The sequence below is a fragment of the Parus major genome, chromosome 3 (assembly GCF_001522545.3).
Source record: "Parus major isolate Abel chromosome 3, Parus_major1.1, whole genome shotgun sequence".
In the NCBI taxonomy this organism is placed as follows: domain Eukaryota; kingdom Metazoa; phylum Chordata; class Aves; order Passeriformes; family Paridae; genus Parus; species Parus major.
The window spans coordinates 30,779,996-30,799,694 of NC_031770.1; the positions used below are offsets into that span (position 1 = coordinate 30,779,996).

The 19,699-nt window shown below is 52.0% G+C and overlaps 1 protein-coding gene and 1 long non-coding RNA gene across 2 annotated transcripts; one reads left to right on the plus strand and one right to left on the minus strand.

The window, feature by feature from the left end:
* Positions 1-21: 21 nt before the first annotated feature.
* On the minus strand, positions 22-5,988 carry LOC117244016. The gene is made up of 2 exons (XR_004496305.1): positions 3,862-5,988; positions 22-612 (listed from the first exon to the last, which is right to left on the minus strand). It is a non-coding gene; the product is annotated as an uncharacterized LOC117244016 (long non-coding RNA).
* Positions 5,989-6,222: 234 nt separating this feature from the next.
* On the plus strand, positions 6,223-19,088 carry NFKBIE (NFKB inhibitor epsilon). The gene is made up of 6 exons (XM_015620999.3): positions 6,223-6,679; positions 16,716-16,818; positions 17,292-17,523; positions 17,696-17,784; positions 18,061-18,309; positions 18,609-19,088. The coding sequence occupies exons 1-6, from the start codon at positions 6,327-6,329 to the stop codon at positions 18,672-18,674; spliced, it is 1,092 nt and encodes a 363-aa protein (XP_015476485.1). The 5' UTR covers positions 6,223-6,326; the 3' UTR covers positions 18,675-19,088.
* Positions 19,089-19,699: the final 611 nt, after the last annotated feature.

Here is a 19,699-nt window from a genome sequence, read left to right on the forward strand (position 1 = left end):
ATTAACACATTCAACTCAAAGGCCTCTGGGAGTGACACTTTTTCTCTGCATGACATTAAAGTGTCTTGCCTAGGGAGAAGTTCTCCAGGGGAGAGAGAGGATCTCTGAACTGAGTGGTTCCCCGGCCTCCACAACTCCTCCTTCTTTATTTAATAAAAAGGCATCTCCCAGAGACCTAGTTAGCAACTTTTTAAAACACAACATACATAAAAAAATAACTATAATTAAGAGAATTCAAAAAATGGTTTTTTAAGATGGAGGCAACCCATCCCTTGAGTCCCCAACTGCCCAAAAGGTCCTCAAACCATTGGGCCTCCTTTTCCTTTTGAGTTCCTGGACCAGGTTGTTAATTTTCTGGATGCGTGTGTGGATGCTTTCGCCGTGATTGGAGAAGCTGAAGCAGCACAGCCTGTCAAATTCCTCGCAGCTCTGTCCATGGGCAAGGAGTGGTGGCACTGCCCATGGACAAGCACATGTAGTCTTGCTTGAGAGTCTTTGCGAGGGTGATCCACACATTCTCCTGGGGCTGTGCTACCAGCCAGGCATCCACGACAGATGTTCTCAGGAGCATCCAGAAGGTCAGGAACTTAAGGATGGTTCTGCCTCCATGGTCTATAATGGAACATAAAAAGGTTAACTTCTGGTTTCGGAGGGGAGGCTCCCCCCCTTTTTTTTTCCTTTTATAAATTAAGAAGGGAACGGGTACAGGGGATGAGGTAGTGGTTTGCTGGTGGGGTCATTTTGTGCATAGGGGACACATGACCAGACACCAGCAGCAGCAGCATTAAGGTGCGTCTGGTGCAAATTAACAAGTGGGTAGTTTAAGGGTAGGTATTTAAGGTGAGAAAGGGAAGAGGGGGAGGGAAAATGGAAGGGAAAGGAGTTAGAGGAACTTGTGCATTTCACAGTGTCGAGCTGTACGTTGGCTCTTATCTTTTTGCAGTCCCGGTGGCACGACGATTTGGCTTATATGAAGTGGGTGGTCTGGCGGTAAGCTGTGTCAGTCACCGTCTGATCAATGGTCTGGTGGCGGGCTGGCTCGGTGGGCTCCAGCGACATCTCCGTCTCCAGGCTGCGGTGGCTTGTTGTTTTTGAGAACCTGTGTGGGTCTCAGGAGATTCTGATTGATCTGGTTCTGGTGCAGGGTTTGCAGGGCCTAAGTATGGTTTTATATTTTTCCCTGGGAGCCACCTAGGACCAGATGGTGTCGACACAGAAGCATACCCTCTCCCCCAATTCCCAAAATCATCCCTGCCACAGGCTGCAATTCCCAGTTGGCTGGCCACTTGGAACAGGCAATGATGGTAACATCTGCTCCAGTATCCAGCATTCCTGGGCGATGGATCTTTTCACCTTTACAGAACAGGCTGCACTCCATTACAGCCTTGTTGGAACCCACAACCTGAGTCCACATGGTGGTGGGATTGAGGGGAACCTGTTCTGGACAGTCGTTTGGTAACAAAAAGGCTTGGGCCACTGGAGTCTGCTGTTTTAAAAAATAAGGAGGCTCTGTGCAAGTTAAAGAGATGAAAATTTCATCTCCTGGGTGTAAGGTCTGGACTTCAGGTGTTATATGGACTTGTCCCGGAGAGTTAATTGGATCCCCAAGTATTAAAATGTTGGAGGGACCACCTGGTGGTGCATGTTTCCCTGTGGGGATCTTATAAACACAGTCACCCTTAAGCTGCAAGGAGAGTCTGGTTACCAATTGGAGCCAGGTTCCCATCTGAATCATGCCACCTGCTGGGTCTGAGATCGTGGTCCCCGTGGAGGCAGGATGGTGGACTTGGCAGGAGGAGCGCAGTGGCATTTGATTTGATGTCAAAGAGCAGGGCCATCCCACGCTCTGAAGTTTCCTGAATGCCAATTTGATCTGGGTAACCATTGGTGGGTAGGTGGTTGTAGAAAATGTCTCTCTGGGCAGTCTTTAAAAAAATGTCCAGGTTCACCACAATTAAAGCAGCGGCTTGTGCTGGAGTCTCCAGCGTAAGCGCAAGACATGCCTTCTGCCACTCCCTTAGCTATCGCTATTGCCACCATATGTTCAACGAAGTGCTTGGTGCAGGCTTCTACCATTTGGTCAATGGTTGGTTTGGGGTCAAATGGAAGGGCTCGTAAAACTACCTTGCATTCTGAATTTGCATTGACCATTGCCATCTTGGCGAGTAATTCCTTTTGTGCTTGGGAGCCCTCTATTTGTTTTTCAATTGCCAATTTTAGTTTATCTACAAACTTAATAAAGGATTCACTTGCCCCTTGTTTAATGTTTGTGAAGCTCTGCGTAGGCACCTTATCATCAGGAGTGACAAAAAGAGATGTCTTGGCAGCATTAGCAATGTCATGTAACGCTGCCTCAGGCAGATCTCGGGCCTGATCTCTTGGTTTCTGTAAGTCACCTTCCCCTGCCAGTTGTTCTAGAGTTAAATTTGGTTTGTTGGCATCCTTGGCATATGCATCTGCCAACTGTTTTGGATGTTTTTTCCACTGCTTTTCCCATAGCATGTATTCTGCTGGGGAGAGAAGGCAGTTCATGATATTTTTAATATCATGAGGCATCATGATATGGGCGGTGAAGGTGGCTTCCAGTAGGTGTTTGAAAAAATGAGAGCTCCGGCCATGCTCTTCAGCGGCTTTGCACAGCTCCTGTAACTTCCTGTAGTGTAGGGTCTCCCATACATTAATGTGTGACCCTGCCCTGTCCTTCTTATGTACCACAGGGAAAGCTAAGATCTTTTTGGACAGGGCTGAGTCCCCTGCCCGCATGGGTCCCTCTGTACATCGGCCCAGTGGTCCTCATATTCAGATTCTGAATATGAGGACTCGGACTCACAGCCCTCATCTCCTGGTGGAGATGGGGGGCGCTTGATGACAGCGCGTGGCCGTTTCAGGCAACCGGTACTGGCTCGCTTGTGAGTGGCTGAGGAAGCCAAGATGGCTTCCTTCCGGTTGCCGTCATTACCACTTCCGGTCCCAGTGTTGGGGGCACTGGTGGTGAGAATGCCATTGGGGGCAGAGCTCTGGTTGGAAGGGGCATGACTGGAGTCCACAACTAGGAGGAGTTTCCCGGTGGAAGGGGAGGGGCCCGATGCAGTTACACCCAACGACACAGTGGGAGGGGAAGAGGAAGCAGGGCGTGACAGGAAGAGAAGGGTTAGAGGCAGGAAAGTGGTCATTTTGAGATGCAAAGGCGGGAAAACCTGGGTGCAAAGGAGACAAGATGGTGGGGCTGGCCACGTTGCTGGCACCATCTTTACTAACGTTAAGAACCGGGGGGGATGCAACCGGGTATGTGGGCATAGGGAGGAGGGTAGAGGAAAGGTCCAGAGCGGCATGGCCAGTGCCGTCCTGGTAAGGGTAGAGAGGTGGTGAGGGGGTGTCAGGGAGATGACAGCAACCCTGTGCCTCTAGGCTACATCTACCCGCCAACTGTCCCTCAGGTAGGGAAGAGGGTTTAGGCACACTTGGAGAGTGTAACGGGGACGGGGATTTCAACTGGGGGTCCAAAACTTCATCAACACTTTTTCCCTCTTTCTCAACAGAAAGTATAATGGTTTGAAACAAAGGAAAAAACTTGGCAACTGATAAATTTCCTCCTGCCTGAACAGTATATAACTTTCTCCCTACATTGTCCCAAAATTTTCCCAATTTAACAGAATTAGAATCAACTTTAAAATGTTTAAAAATCCAATGAATAAGTCTCTTTAACTCCCCTCTTGAAAACTTAAAATTTCCCGCTTTGAGGGTGCCCACAACTTGGATATAAAAGTCCCTCTCAGGAGGGGTCAGTCTCACCCCCCACCCAGCAGCAAAATGCAAACGAAAATGAGAAAGGCCCAAAAAACCTCAAGGGTATGAACTCACAAGTTTTCTTCGGCCGATGCCGATGAGGCCAACAGAAAGCTGGTGGGTGGGTGGTCACCTGGCGGCCGGGCCTCAAGGGCTCTTCTATCTTCTGTCTTCTTAGCCCCAGATGGTCACCGAGGGTCCTGGTGGCAGCCCTTCGGATTGCCTCTTGCTAGAACACAAGAGGTTCTCCTCGGAGGGTGGCAGCTCCAACAGCGGCACACTCTGCAGTTAAAACTGCAGGCGGACACTTCTTCAGGGGCTCTTTGACTGCCCCACATTGGGTGCCACTTGCCGTGGCGATGTCAATGACAGGGGTGCCGCGACTACCCTGAAGAAGCCATCCTGAAAAGGACTGCCCAGGGGCACAGGCACATCCTCTGCCCGGCGAGTGATTTCAGCTCAGCAGCAGTGTGCAGGCAACACGGAGAGAGAGACTAGAGCCCTGTATGGCATTCCACTGAAAAATAGCCTTCAGTATAGCAGGGCCCTCAGTGAAGGGAGCCAGTGACAGCAACACTCTGAACAGAGCAAAAAAAACTGGGATATTTATAGGGAAAGAGAGGGGAGGGGGAAACTTGGATACATGTATCAGCGTGGATTGATAGGGAGGGAAACCAATGGGGTGTAACAAATTAACACATTCAACTCAAAGGCCTCTGGGAGTGACACTTTTTCTCTGCATGACATTAAAGTGTCTTGCCTAGGGAGAAGTTCTCCAGGGGAGAGTGAGGATCTCTGAACTGACTGGTTCCCCGACCTCTATGCTAGTTCACAAAAAAAAATTCAATCCTTGTTATGAGTGCACAAGTTTGTGTTGATTTGACCATTTTTTACATAAAAAGGTGTACAAAGAACCATTCTGCGATGGAGCTGCATCTAGTATGTTACTAGAGAAAATGGCAGAAGCGTTTAGGAAGGCAATTGATGGATAACCTAGTAGTAGTTGGATATGGAAAGCTGAAAGAATAGAAATTCTGTGTAGGAAGCAGGAACAGCTACAGGTGAAGCTGGGATGCAGCCACCAGCAGGGTGTGAGAGGGACTGACATAGATATGTGGCCCAGATCCCCACACTTCACTGGAGAGAGTTGACAGACGTGGGAGAAGCTGCTTTCCCTTAATAATTGTAATCTTGCAGTGACACAGTGCCAGAGATGCAACTGGAGAGACTGAACCAGATCCTGAGCACGGGAGGAAAACTTGTGACTGGAAGTCATTGATGCCGAAAGAGACTTATCTGTCTTCCGGCTGCTGCCCTCACACCCCAAAACTTTTCTTCCTACAAACCCAAAGCAACAGTTGCAGTGTGGGATAGGGAAATATTTGTCACTCTGCATGTGGTTCCTGTGAGTCCATCACCACTATCCATCACCAAGCTCTTCCCAAGTAAGCTATCTTGCAGGAGAATGTTCCCCTCCTGCTCAGATGAACTGGAAGAATGGGCATCCTGCAAACAGAAAGTCATCTCAAGCAACAAAAGCAAAAAGTGAAACTCATTTTAAATTGTCAGCTGTGTTCAGAGCTATCTAGTTTGTCTTTTGAAGAAAGCCCACTGCTTGGGACACTGGAAAGTAATTACATGATGTCTATGCAGATCCATAAGTGTTTTGGCATTGGGAGGAGAGCACTGAAATACAGTCTTGTCAGTCATTCACAGGCAGTGATCTGGGCCTTCTATTTTCAGCTTTGATCTCTATGGCGTGTGTGAGCCCTGGTAGCCACTCTGGGCTTTGAAAGGATTTCTATTTGCAACACAGAAGGGTGGTGGGAAGCAGCTGGACCAAGAGGCTTATGCAGTCAGCTACAGTGACCTCCTAGCATTTTCTATAAAGGCAGAACGGATGAGAGGGTGGAACAGTTTAATGTATGCACACGGGAAAAGCTAGCGCCTTGTTTGCACCTCTGATACAAGTGACATCCACTATATTGTTTCCCACAGAGCCTGTGTCTTCCTTCAGCACCTGCACACGCAACAGCATCCTCACCCACACACCGCCTGCTTGGACAGAGTCCCTCTCGCTCCCTTGGCAGACCTGCCTGTTATTTAAAGAACCCAAACCAACCGGGCAGGAGACAAGGCAAGCCCAGGACAGACCAGCATGTCTTGCTCGGCAGAGGGAAGTAGAGTGTAGCCACCTCCCTCCCCTGAGCACCCCGGGTGCCGGCCCTCGTCCACGCTGCCGCGGCCACCTTAACTTTCCTCCCTCTCGGTGCTTCCGTGGTTCCCCCAGACAGAGGGCGGGGAGAGGCAGCCCGTGGTAGTGCCGGGGCGGGGCGGCGGCTGGGGAATCCCGGGCAGGCGGGCCGGGCGCGGCTGAGTCAGGGCCGGCGGGGGCAGCAGGAGCAGGCGGCGGAGGCGGAGCCGTGGCGCCTTAGACTCTGCGCCGGCCGCCTCTCGGTGGCTTTCCGGCCATGAGCCCTCCGGCAGCGGTGCCGGGAGCGGGACCCGGGCCGGGGCCGGCGGACGGCGGGCGCTGAGCCATGTCGCGGGCAGCGGGCGGCGACTGCCGCAAGGAAGCGGCGAGCTGGGAGGGCGAGGACGGGCAGTGCGACTCGGGCATCGAGTCGCTGCGTTCGCTGCCGGGCGGCAGGGAGACCCCCGCCGCGCCCGAGGGCCCTCCTGCCGCCCCCGAGGCCCTCGAGGAGATCCTCGCCGAGGCTGCCGTCTCCGAGGAGCGGCTGGATTCCAGCTACAGCTCCGGCGCCCTGCCCGACGCTCTGCCCGAGCTGCCGGGGGCTCCGGTGGGCCGCCCCGAGGAGCCGCCGCCCCGGCCCGAGGGGCTCAGCCGGCAGCAGCTGGAGGCCCTCACCTACCTTTCGGAGGACGGAGACACGTGAGTGATCCCCGGGGAGCTGCGAACGATTGCTCCCCCAGCCCCGGGCTGCTCCCCTTGCAGCCGGCCGGCGGTGGGGAGCCGGTGCCTACAGATAAGCCAGGCTGTGTTTGCCGTGGTCCCCAGCCCTCTCCCGAGGAGCATCCGTTCAGCTGTGTTGTTAAGGTCTCCCCGGACCCCTGTCCTAAGGGCCTCCCGCCTTTGGTGCGCGTCGATGCTTGGCATCCAGGTTTGGGTGGATGACCCCCTCACCCTGCCTGAGAGGTACCTGAGCCAGGTCCAGTGGAGTGAGCAGGAGGAGATGCACTGCAGGCTACATGGCATAGAATGAACCCACCATAGGAAGCCAGCTTCCGCTTGCTACAGGACTGCTAACAACTAGAAGAAAGGGGGGAGCCAGTCAAGCCCCCCTTCCTCCCCACTGTCTCTTCCCCAGAGAACACGTTTCCACCACAATGGGGAAGGCTTGGCTTCATGAGATGGCACATAAGCAAGTCCTGAAACAAGATTGGCCATGCAGGGCAAGACCTTGTGATGGCTGTGTTAGACACTGCTCAACCAAGCAGCCCAAGAGCTATTTGTTCTCAGGTGGGAATAGCCTTACTTTGCCAATTTGCCTGCAGAGCCCTGGCTTTTCGCACAGTTGTGACACACACCCCGATATAGGGCTACCGTCCTGAGCTTCTGTGACAGAGACAAGTTGTTCTCTTAACGAGGGGGGCTTCCCACATCTGCCCTCTGCCTCTCGAGGGCAGAGGCATCACACCAGAGTTATTTGGTTTGACTTCTGGTAATTACCTTCAGCTAATCACAGCGTTTTTTCCTGTTCTACATTCCCTCGATGGAAGGTTTTCATCATGAGTGTACACACAGAGCATGAGCAAAGCATTCTCACAGCTGAGTGCAAAGCTTTTCCCCAAAACCAGGCTAGAGTTTAATTCTGAGTAATGGTGCAAGAGGAAGAGAAACTTAGAGGCACTGACATGATCAAGCAAATGTCTTCAGTAGCAAGAGCTGCAAGAAAGCTCTGTCCTTGCCTGGCAGAACACATCTGGATTGAAGCTGAAGATGAGCTGGGAGACAGCCTGAATGTTTACTTCCCTGTTAGGAAGGAGTCTGTGCATCTGCTAATTAGTTCATTAAGGCTGACTGTGGGATCTGTTCTGAGGATTGGCTGGAAGTCCAATGGCAAGCAAAGTTAGACTAAACCCAGCCTCCCCCACTCCCCACACAGGCTTTCTAGTCCTATCCTATCTACAGGTTGATTCTGTGACTCCTCAGAAAGGAGGAGCTTTGGCAGTCTTCCCAGCTGTAACACTAGAGTCAAGGTGTCCATGGAGAAAGAGCCAGGCATCTTTTAATCAGAGCTGTGGAAGTATTGCTTCCCCCCAGGTTTGTCTGTCATGGTGTGCCCAGGGCTCCTGGCTTTTTGTTTTATTACTGAGCCCCACAGATGCAGCTGTTTGGAGATGCTTTTAGTGCTTGAGGCTGTCTTGTTTGGTGATTGAAGCCCTTTGCCTGTCAGACTTGCTTGGAGAGACCTAACACAAACATCTTATTAACTAGGAAAACATTAATCAGTGGCGCCTTGGTTACTGTAGGCAGGAGAGGCTCTCAGAGAGCTCTCCAAACGGTTGCCTTTGCTCTTCTGTTTTCTCTCACAGTCAGTGCATTTCAGAACAGGAAATTGGTAAAGAGTGAGAGAGGGAGCAATAGGTCTCTTGCTTGTACAGCTCTGGGCTCACCATGGTCACATAGGTGACAGGCGTTCCTGGGATCTACTCGCATTGCTGGAAAAAACCCCTATTCTTGTGATTAGAGTGGTGAGGCTGTGGATTTTTGCCTTTGCTATTCTTGTCTCTCCTCCTGACCCTGTGGCAGAGGTAGGTGGCACTTATATTTAGAAGTGCTGAACATCCACCACTCAGGTTGGTGCAAATGTGGACTGTGATCACTAAGTGACTCATTGAATTGCCACCGGTTTTGTATGTGAAAACAAGTCAGGGCTGATAGTAATGCTAAAGTCTATGCTGCAATTTCTCATCCAGTGGCAGAAGGTCCCCAGAGAGAAGGGATCAGATGGCCACAGGCTACATCCCTTTCATCCAGCCAGACAAACCCATCTTCTTTTCATCTCTGTCAGCAGCACCTCTCCTCACGTGCCTTTTTAAAATGTCCACTACAAAACAGCTCCAGGCATAGTATCATTATATTTCAGAAGACATGGGCAACTACACTTTCCTGTAATAGCAATTTTGAAAATACAGAAAGTTCAGGAGTTTTGGCCAAGTAGTTCCTGTTTCCCCAGATGCCCTGGCTGGTACTGAGCTGAGAGGAGCAAGCTGGGCTTGCACTAAAGGAACTGGCAAAAGACTTAGCTCTACATCTGAAAAAAATCTTCACTGTCCATAGCTCCCTCAAGTTCACCCACCTGTGCCATCTCAAGGTGTGCCTGTGTTTGTCAGCGTGGCATTTGTGAGGTAAGAACAGTAGGTGGTGGCAGAGATGAAGAGCGCATGCTTGGGCGGTTGGAGCATCAGGAGGATCCTCCTTGGATACCTCCCTGCCTGACTCCACAGGAGAGGAGCGTCAGAGCAGGCAGGATGAAGCAATGGGGCTAAAACTGTCTCTCCCTGTGCCCAAAGTTAGAAGGAGTCTCACTTTGGTAGGAAGGAAATTGGCCAACAGGAAGGATGGGGGTATGATGGCCAGTGAAATGCATTCGTGCTGTCTTCCAAGAACTATTTGCCCAAATGTCATCCTCTCCATGGCTCCCTAGTGCCACTGGCAGCCCCTCTGCCTCAGAAAAGTCAGAGCCACAGTAATCAGGCACATTAGTCCCAAAGAGAGTGTGGCTCAGCTGCGAGGGCAGAAGTCAAGCATGAGGAGTGGGGTGGCAAGCGGAAGAAGGTGGGTGCACTTTGGGCAGCGATCTGTGTCCTGCTTACAGTGTAGGCAGGTAGAGAACAAACCTTGTGCAATCAAGCTCAAATAGTCTCCTCCAAGCATCTATCCTTTCCTTGTGACCCAAAACTCCACATATCTGTCTCTTCCATGTAAACAAGCTTCTTTTCTGCTGACTTGGGTCCTGATGGGACTGCTGTGTGTGGAAGTGAAGAGAGGGGCTTTCCAGTTGTAGGCCTGGCCGCCTCTGAGCAGACTGCAGGCAGATTTATTGTTGTGTCCCAACCTCTAGACCACCTCAGCCTTTGTGAAGATTCATCTAGGAAACCCCATCTTTCTCAGCCACACCTGGCAGATGCACAGTGCCAGCATTCTGCATGTGGGACCAGCTCCTTTGATGTGAAATGGGGTGTGAAAGGATCACCTGTTTTTGTTTCAGCACAAGAGAAAACCTTCCCATTTCCTTTGGCTGATGTTAGACTGCCAGCTCTGGAGAGGTAGAGTTGATTCATCAGTGTGTGAAGTTATGCAGAGTTTCCTCTTTCTAGGACTGTATAGTCTATCTTAAACTTAAAAACATGTTTTCCTTTCTGCCTGTGCTGGTCCTTGGGCCACATACCACTTTCTGCCATTGCACCTAATGCCGTGGTGATGGAAAGGCTGGGGGCTCCACCTCTGCAGGAGAGTGACTGTCTTCTGCATGGGGCTCCATATGCAAAGCAGTGCAGCACTTCTGCAGGGGTGAAGGCTGAGGGACCCTGGCTCAATCACAGAAGGAAGACCTAGACCTCCTTCAGATGGAAAATGAGACTGTGTGGTTTTGGTTGGGTGTGTGTTTCAGGGAGGGAGGGGAGCAGAGGAAGCCTGACTTCCTCCTTCGACCAGAGACAAGTGGTGCCCCATCTGCTGATAAGAAATCACGTGCCAGTGACTTGTGGGCTGAAATGTCTTGACAAGGGCTTGGGGGACAGTTAATCTAGTAAATTCAGGGCCCCATGGGAGCTGATGTTCAGAACTCTTCACATGATGGTAGTGAAGGGGCCTCCCTTACCAGCATGGGTTGTCGCTAAGCATGAAGGTTCATCTTGAAGGGGCCAAGAGCCACTTCTAACCATTCACTGGCATGGGCCAGTCATAACCCTCTTGAGTCATGTAGTCCTGGGCTGGAGATCTTCCCTGAGCAGGGGAATAGAGGTTGTCCCCATTCAGGCTGTCTGCTCCAGTGCAGCTGCATTCTCACTGCTTGCCCTGCTGTACCAGGGTGTTGCTGAACCCCTGTGTACCTGGGGGAGTGCTCACAGTGTGACAGGAAAGATAAAAGAAAGGGAAAGAAGGAAAAAGAAGCAGAGGACTGGAGAGACACAGTTTTAGAAGGATTAATGAAGTCTGATGCAGAGAGCACACCTTGTTGCTTTTCAGGCTGGGAGTCCCCCTGCTTTGCTGGCCTGGGCTGTTGCCAGCTGCTCAGCAGTGGGATGGCCATAGTTAAATGGGAGATGCTCTTGGTTTTATCAGAGGGTCTTCAGAAACCTTTCTTGATTGCCAGGATTCAAGTTCATCCCAAGTTACTCCCTAGCATGCTGCCAATTGTGGGGCATTAGAGAAAGTGAGTCCTAACATGGGTCTGCCAGGGGGGAGATTTTCCAGTGTCTAGCTCCCTGTCCCTGAACTCTCAGCTGTGCCTCTATGTGTGCTCAGGAGTTTGGTAAACAGGAGCTTGGTGTCCCTCTAAGCAAGGCTAGTCACTTTGCACAAGTTGCTTTGGAATGCCCCAGAAGTTGCTGGCTGCTGCAGGGTCACACACACACAACCTTGGCGTAAAGTGGGTAAGTCCTGGCAGCCTTCTGAGATAGCGCATGCAAGAGGTTTTTTTCCATTTGGATGACTTCAGCCTGGCCTGGAGGAAGTTTCTTCAGACTTTCCGCCTGCCTAGGTTTGCTTTGGAGCTGGGGACAACCACAGGGAACTTCAGCACAGAGGAAGGGAAAGAATGGCTGGAAATTTCCATTTCCTGGGATGCAGAAGCTTGGCTGTAACAGATCAGCCAAGGTGTGTAGGGCTTCAGGTCCTTGCACTCTGCAGGCAGGCTCAACTGCTGCTGGAAATAGGTTGAGCTCAGATAATTTAACACAAAAAATCTCATTTTTTATTGGCTTAGGTTTGGGTTTTTTTAGTATAATGTGAAAAAATGAGGAGTCAGACATGACTGTGTAGGAAGAGGTGGTGGGGTCTGAGCTGTGAGTGGTTACTGTGTGCCTCCCAATGAGCTATGTGGGATGCTCTCTGTGTCACAGAGTTGGGAAGCCCCTCTGACTGGGGCAGATCCAGAGCTGAAGAGGGGACCCGAGGTATCTTAGACTCATGGCTTGGGCCTCATTAAAAGAAAATCCTGAGACAGTGAGGATACCTCACTGGTAGGCAGGAACACAGAACATGGAATAAGGCAGCTGAGATCCGCTGCTCCCTTGGAGCTGCCAGAGGGCATCTGGAACAGCTTTTAAGGACCAGGACAGCATTGCATTGGTATGTGGGGAGGAAGGAGGGGAGCCAGGCTGGCCTGGTTCAGGGGTGCAGGACAGGATTGAGCTGTGCTTGCTAAGCCTGCTGGCAGAGGTTTGTGCTGTTGGCTGAGGAAGCGGTTAGCAGTGCAGGTTACAGGGCTGGAACAGGAGAGTAGGGTAAGTATGGAATTCCCCTGCTGTTTTCCTCCTCCCTTGCTCTCCTTTCTATTGCTGCTGGGGCCATTTCCTCCCCTGAACAAGTTTCTCTTGTGTGAATCGTTTGTGTGATTTTGTACTCCTCCACTCTGCCAAAACAAGAAGCTGGGAATGAGCTGTTCCTGCTGCAGACAGGCACCTTATCTAGAGAGGGAGAAAAATTTGTCAAAGCAAATTCAGTTGAATGCTGGATCACCTGATTAAGGTGCTTCTGGGGTAAGACGGTGAAGGGAGAGGTTGCTCTATGGACAATGTGTCTTGCTCTACAGATGGGGAGATCTGCATGGTCAGCTCCTTTTTTAGAGAGCTGGAACAGGATAGCCAGAGAACTGGTGGAACTTCATCAGTTCTGCTTGTGAGTGAGAGCTGTGTGTCACCCCTTACCCTGTTCGCCTGCCTCCAGTCCTCATGTGTGGAAGCTTTTCCTACTAGACACTTGAAGTCACTCAGAAGTTGGAGATGGGCAGCACTGTGGAAATGGATGCACTCCTGTGCCTAAGCTGGGACCACTTTGGGCATGGCATGTTCATTCCCAGGGATAGCCCCAGACTCCCTATCTGTGGTTGTTATCTCTCTGATGATGGGTAGATCACTGTGCAGGGGATGTCCTGTGCCTTTGTGATTCAGAGTGCTGAGTCCCCTTTTATGCTGGGGCAGAGCTGGTGAGCAAGTGGAAAAGCTGAGAATGAACCCAGCAGTCCCTACTCCTGCTGTGTTTTCCTTTGTTATAAATGCATATTGTATTACTGGCTTTTCACAAATACTGTAATGGATGTTATATGTATAAGGTTAGAAAACGTTGTTGTACTAATATAGTTTCTTTTATTTCTGTTATTGATGAAATTTAGAAATAGTGGTATAATACATATGTTAGACTATAACATGATATTATAAACAAAAAGTAGTTTGTGCTTTATAGCCCAGAGACTGAAAAGATAGTCAGAGACCCCCCTCTACATTTAAGATAATCTTGTCCTCCAAGAGAAGGATTTATTGCATCCTTATCAGAGGATAGAAAACCCAGTGGCGCCAAGAAGATTGATCTATTGGGAAGGGGGCAAGGTAAAAACTAAACAAAGGAACATCAAAAAACTTAAGAAGAATATATGAATATGTATGAGAATTTATGTATATGTATTAGGATTCTGTTTTTAAGGGACAGTCCTTTGTTAGTAAGGTGTGCTCTCTTGGCTGAATGCAGGGACACCTGGCTGTATCTGTATACTTGATTTTTATCTCCTAATTGTCTTTCTATTAAACTTTTCAATTCTATTAAAAATATGTGAAGCTCGTTTTTCAGACCTTGCTCACAGCTCCTCCATCCCTTGCCCTTTCCAAAACTCTCTGTTGCACTTTCTGACAGTTCCTGCTGGACACCCACCCTGTGGCTGCAGGCAAAAGCATGGGGAGGGAGGGAGCAGGCAAGTAGAGGAAAGCAGAGGAGAGATGTGCAGGCAGCCCGGGATGGGCAAGGATCTGGGCATAGAAGGGTGGAGGGCTTGTTCTGGCAAGGGCACACTGCTGTGGCTGGGCAAGGAGAGGTTCGGTCAGAGATCGGGTGTCTCTCTGCTGCCATGCCCTGGCTGTGGCACACGATGTGCCAGCACACAGCAGCCCATCAGCAGCTGGACTGCGTGGCTGCTGTGACACAGAGAGAGGTGTGCTTGTAGCCTTGCTGGAAAAAAGTGGAGACTGGCATGATGTCTGCACCTCAGGTCTCCTTGGTGTAAGAGGTTTCCTGAGTTAAGAGATAATCCCAGCTTCTGGTTGGCAGCACTGCCAGTAGCACAGAATGCCTCAGTGCACATGTGCTCGTGTAGGGCTCCTCCCAGCCCACTGGCCTTGTGATGATTCCCCCAAGTAGCTCAGGTTCTTGGCAGCCATTTCAGGAAGTTGAGGGCTGGTAATGAGGAAAGGCGAGAATGAATGCAGAAATGAAAGCCCAGGAGGGGGCTGCACCCGGTTGGAGAAGGAAGGGGGAGGAGGGGGGAAGCAATCTTTCAAAGCAGGCACATCTCAGCTGCAAGGTGAAAACCAGAGCTCTGGCCAGGGCAATGCTCATCCCCATTGCCTCTGCAGCATGGATGCCCAAACTAGCTCAGTGTCAGCCCAGCCCAAAGCGGCTCCACTGTCTTGTTGAGCTGCAAAGGCAGCCAAGCCAGGAAAAGTGAGGTGCTGGTAGTGGCAGAGGGCTGCCTGGGGGTTTCCATCTCCCCTGGGTGACTAGCACGCTCGTCCCCACATGATAGTGTAGTGTAGTGTGGGTAGTGACAGAGGGGCCTGGGGGATTCCTGGGGCACAAGGGCTGTCTGCTATGGGACACAACCCTGAGCACTACTCTCCCCTGGGAGCCCGGTGTGGCTCTGGAAAGTGAAAGCATCAGCAGTTTAAAGTTCAAGCTGAATTGCCGTGGAAAGTCCCTTATTTGAGCAGTCTTAACTCCGCTGTACCTGAAAAAGGGAGATCCTGGAGCCTCTTCCTGCAAGTGGTTCCTGGGAGCAAGTTTGGAGAAACAGGGGCTGTCCCTGCAAGTGTGCGAGAGACCTCAGTAGAGGTGCTACCACAGGGGCTAGGGACCTGATGCAAAACCTAGCAGGGAATCTCCCTGCTCAGATCATACCTAGGCTAGGATTAGCAAAAGCCTGATGAGAGGAGGGCTATTCTTACAGCTGGTTGCCTTGTTCCTGGGCTGGGCCCCTTGGCTGTGTCTCTGCCCCATGGTCCACTGAGGTGGCCAGACCCTGCCCATGGGGCTGCATGGCTCCTGCTTGCAGCCCCCTGCCCTGGGAGTACTGGCAGTGAGGGGGCACCCCATGGCTGTGCAGAGGCAAGCAAATGTGGGTGGCTTCCCCTTCCAGTGGGGAATTCCTTGCTGCAACATAACCTGGGGCTTCCCTGCAGACAAAGCCTCTCCTGTTGGGTACAGCCTCTCCCCTGGCAGCAGGGTGGAGAGGAACTGACCTTGTTTTGCCTTCAAAATCAGGTTTCAGCTGAAGATGCCTGGGGTCCCAGATGCTGCCTTGATCTTCAAGCAGAACTTGGGAGGAGGTCAATAAAGGACATTCTTGGGAACTGGCCTCTGAGCCTCTCAGCACATTCATGTCCCAATGCATTGGCAAAAAGGCAGCCTCAGCCCCACTTCTTGTCTGCAATGCTTTAGGGACAGGTGCTGTTCTTCTGTTTGTGGAGTGATGCTCTCTATCCCCCACATTGCAGGTGGCATCCCAAAGCTGGGCTGTCTGGAGCGTGGGGTGTCTTGCCAGGGCTGGCACAACTCTCACCCTCCATCTCTTGGCCCTGTCAGTCTCCATCAAAGCAGCATAGGTGGCAGAGCCCAGCCTTCAGTTTGGAGCTGGTTCCTTCCAGAGACAGAGGCCACCCAGGGCCTCTAGTGCAGTGGTGAGGGACCAGGAAGCTGAGCTCATGCCTGCCTTGCTGTGCAGAGTGGGAGCTGCTGCCTGCTGCTCGCTGCTGACCATGGTGGCCAGGTTTGGCCTGAGGGGGCTGCCCTGTGGTGGGAGGGTGAGGCTTTCAGTGCAGGGGGCCTGGGAGACAGGAGGTTGGCAGGTGGGACTGGAAATTCCTTCTCAGCTCTGCCTCTGTTGTGCTCTTGCTTCTCTTCTGACTGTATAGGGGCCGTCTGGAAATTAAGCCTGTCCTTGGGCTGGGGCACTCTGGGGTGCCTGGCCACCCCATAGGTGTGGGGACCACAGTCCTGAGGACCAGAGCTCCCTGCTTGCCACCAAGCTCTGACAGCTGCACCTCTGTGCTAGCAGGCTGTGTGCCAGCCCTGCCATGACAGTGCTAAAATGGAAGGGTGTGGGGGAGAGAAGAGCTAATCAGTGTGGACTGGCACATCAGCTGGCATAGGGACTGTGTCATGCAGGTGATCTTGGACCAGCCCTGGGCTCCTACCCAGCTTTGATTGTTTGCCTTCATGGAGGGGAAAGCAGAAGTAGAGCATGCTGTTGGAAGTAGGGAACCAGAATTTCCCGGGCAGCTGTCAGAGCTCAGAACTCTCTCCACAGCCATCAAACTCAGGACTCTGGGAAAGACGTCCCAGGCTCTTTGGACTTAGATCAGTTGGAGGACTGACTTTGGGCAGTGCCAGATTGAAACACTACACATGCTGTGAGGTCTGAGGGAGGACCCTGTGTTCCTTAGCAGGAACAGGAGGGTCTGCTCCCCTTGGGGATCAGAGTAAAGGACTGCCTTGTGAAGCCTCAGACCATGTTCCTACCTTGGCCTTCTGCTGAACTTCCCCAGGGAGAGGGCAAGATGGAGGACCTCTAAGCTGGAGGGAAGGAGACTGGAGGAGGCAGGGAGATTATTCCTTCATGCAGCAGGGAAGGATCTCTGCTCCTGAGCATGGCACTTGGGACTTATTTTTCTTTTTTTTTTCTCCCCTGTCACAGGTTGGTTCATCTGGCCATTATCCACTGTGTCCCAGCTGTAGCACTCTGCTGCATCGCTCAGCTACCCAGGGAGGTGCTGGAGATCCAAAATGATCTTTTCCAGGTATGCTGTTGTGATTAGGCAGGAGATGGGAGGAAGAGGAATGCCACAGGCTGTTCCCTGGATAGCTGCTCAATCTGTCTGCCCTTTGCCCAAGACCCCACACCTGCTTCCCCCAGAGAGTGGTGAAGGTCCTATGTGTGCAGCCTCTTTGCAGGGAGGAGAGGAATGAGGTGGAGATACCCTGAGAGAGAAGTGTGGCAGCTCCCAGCACTGGGGGGGTGAAGAATTTCTTTGCAAGGCCCCAGGACATTGCAGACACCCATGGAAGAGGCATGGCTTGAATGAGGCAGGGTAGATAACTTGGAAGAATGTCTCCATGGGTGATCAGTAAGCTGAAGTGCAGGGGAACAGCATGGCAGTGTCCTGCATGGCAGTCAGACTGTGCTGCCAGGCTAGCTTCTGGAGACTGGTGGGACAGGACATCAGACCTGGTGTCCTGTGGGGCAACTTCCCCTTTCCTAATTTCTCTCCAGACCCCGCTCCACCTTGCTGTGTACCTGGAGCAGCCCACTGTCATCCAGGCACTGATCCACAAAGGAGTGAACCCTGGGCTGCAGGACCGCAATGGCAACACCCCGCTGCACTTGGCCTGTGAGCAGCAGCACCTGCAATGTGCCCAGCAGCTGCTGGGGGGCCCAGCCACACCGGATGGCACGATTCAGCCCCATGGGCACCACCAGGACCTGCAGCTCCAGAACTGGCAAGGTGAGACATGGGGGCAGTGCAGTGGCAAAGCTAGTGGCCAGATTAGGGCAGAGACCATGATATGTGTATGCAGGGATTCAGAAGCACAGCAGAATGGGAATGCAGCTGGGATTGGTGTGCCTCAGAGTGGACTGGACTGACTGTGGCTCCCTCTTCTGCCTCCCCATCACAGGCTTAGCCTGTCTGCACATCAGTACTTTGAAAGGGAACATCCCAATGATGTCTCTGCTGTTGGAGAGTGGTGCCAATATTGATGTTCAGGTAAGACTGGCATGGTGTGATGTTTTGTAAAGGCTGGGATGGTGGGTTTTTCTTTTGGGCACTCCCTTCAGCCCTGGGGCAGGTGCTTCTGTGAGGCTTGGGAGCACTGAATTTTGAGGGAGCAGAGAGTAAAGGTCCTTGAGACATTGTTGAATGCTGTGACAGCAGTCAGGATGGGGACTGCCCTCTGTACCCAGTCAACGGGGTGTGGGTGGGTGCTGCAGGACCCAGCTGAGGGGACCCCCTACCCACACCCTTATGATCTGTGGGTTGCAGGAAGGCACAAGTGGGAAGACCCCATTGCATCTGGCTGTGGAGTGCCACAACCGTAGGGCTGTCCAGTTCCTGCTGCGCAATGGGGCGTATGTGGATGCCCAGATGTACAATGGGTGCACTCCGCTGCACCTGGCTGTGGGTCGCAAGGATGCTGCCATTGCTGCCATCCTCTCACACTCTGGGGCTGACACCCTCCTGAGGAACATGGAGAATGAGACAGCTCAGGACCTGGCTGATGGCAACGATGATGTGAGTCTCTGTGTGGGGAAGCTTGTGGCTCTGCAAGTGTGTCAGGGGGTGCAGGAGCTGGATGATAGAGGGACCCTCCTAGGAGAAGTTTCTAGTTGTTCCTGTCCTTGGCTCTGTGGTGTGTGGGATAACTGCTTTTTGCCTCAAGCCCTAGGAAAAGCCCAGACAGGGTTTCTTGGCACTTCTCAGGGGATGTGGGAGGCTGGAGGACTGGGTGGAGGGAGGATTTGGGCCCCTAACCCAGCTTGCTGAAGACACAACTCTGGATGCTTACATGTCCATACTCTTGATAATTGCAGCTCCTTGCCTTGCTGCCCTTCGATGACCTGAAGATCTCAGGGAAGCCTGTTGTGTGCTCTGAATGAGTGGATGGACTCCTTTGGCCCATTAGGCTGCCTCCTTCCTCTGTGCTGCTGTCTTGCTGCCCACTAGGATCTTGCCTGCCAGCAGTTCAGTGGGAGCAGAGACATTTTGGGAGACTTATCCCACTGCCCCTCCCCTCTTTGGAAAAGTTTTGTTTGCCTAAGGCTGCCTTCCCAGATGGAAGAAGGTGGCATTATGAGCACTACACAGAGGAGGTTTTTCTTTTAGAATCTGTGCGCTGCACCAGAACTGAATTTCCCCTCCCTGCCATGGGTCTTACTTGTGGGGATCTCCAGCATACACAGAGAAGGAGCAGGAGAGGACTCATTTTCACACTGTAGGCACCCCATCAGAATAAGTGTAGGGTGAGGTGAGTCAACACTCACTCTAATAAATGTTTCTTGTTACTGTGGACACCAGAGGTCTCATGATCTAACCCACCCCACACTCCACAGTGTCAGGAGGCCACACATCAGCACAGGTGCTTGGGGACATGAGGGCTACAGGGGTTTCCCCAGTCTGCTTGTTCCCTTGGGTCCTTCACACAGCAGAAGGTGAGTGGGAGCACAGGGCCTTCCACACTTGCAGAGCCTTTCTACTGTTCAGGGCTGAGGCTGGGGGATCCCAGCAAGGTGCCCTATTTCCATGTTGTCTTGCCAAGCATCTGGCTGCAGGGCTGGAGAAAGAGCACAGGAGATACTGAAGACCAGGTTGTGGATTCCTGCTTCTGCCATTGTGCCTGACATCCGGCTGCTTTACTGTGCTGTGGTTTCCTCTCTCAGAGGACAGGAAGATCCTGCCCCCTCTCCTGACTTGGAAGAGGGTTAAAAAACTTAGGGTATGGGTCTTTCCTGGGTTTTAGATTCTCCCAGGCTAAAAGTGGAAGAGGTGGCAGCATTATCTTCCCATCCCTTCTGTTGTTCAGCTCACCACCCTTCCCTAACACTTACTTCTCCAGCCAGAGGCGCACATGCAATGCATTAGGAAATCAGCCAAAGGTGCTGTGGGAATGGAGGCAGAGAGCTGA

Excerpts from the sequence above, each read along its gene's own strand:
- NFKBIE (XM_015620999.3), top strand. The coding sequence starts at position 6,327 with ATGTCGCGGGCAGCGGGCGGCGACTGCCGCAAGGAAGCGGCGAGCTGG. Across the intron at positions 17,524-17,695 it reads GCAGCTCCAGAACTGGCAAG|GCTTAGCCTGTCTGCACATC; the intron begins GTGAGACATGGG and ends TCCCCATCACAG. Across the intron at positions 17,785-18,060 it reads GTGCCAATATTGATGTTCAG|GAAGGCACAAGTGGGAAGAC; the intron begins GTAAGACTGGCA and ends TGTGGGTTGCAG.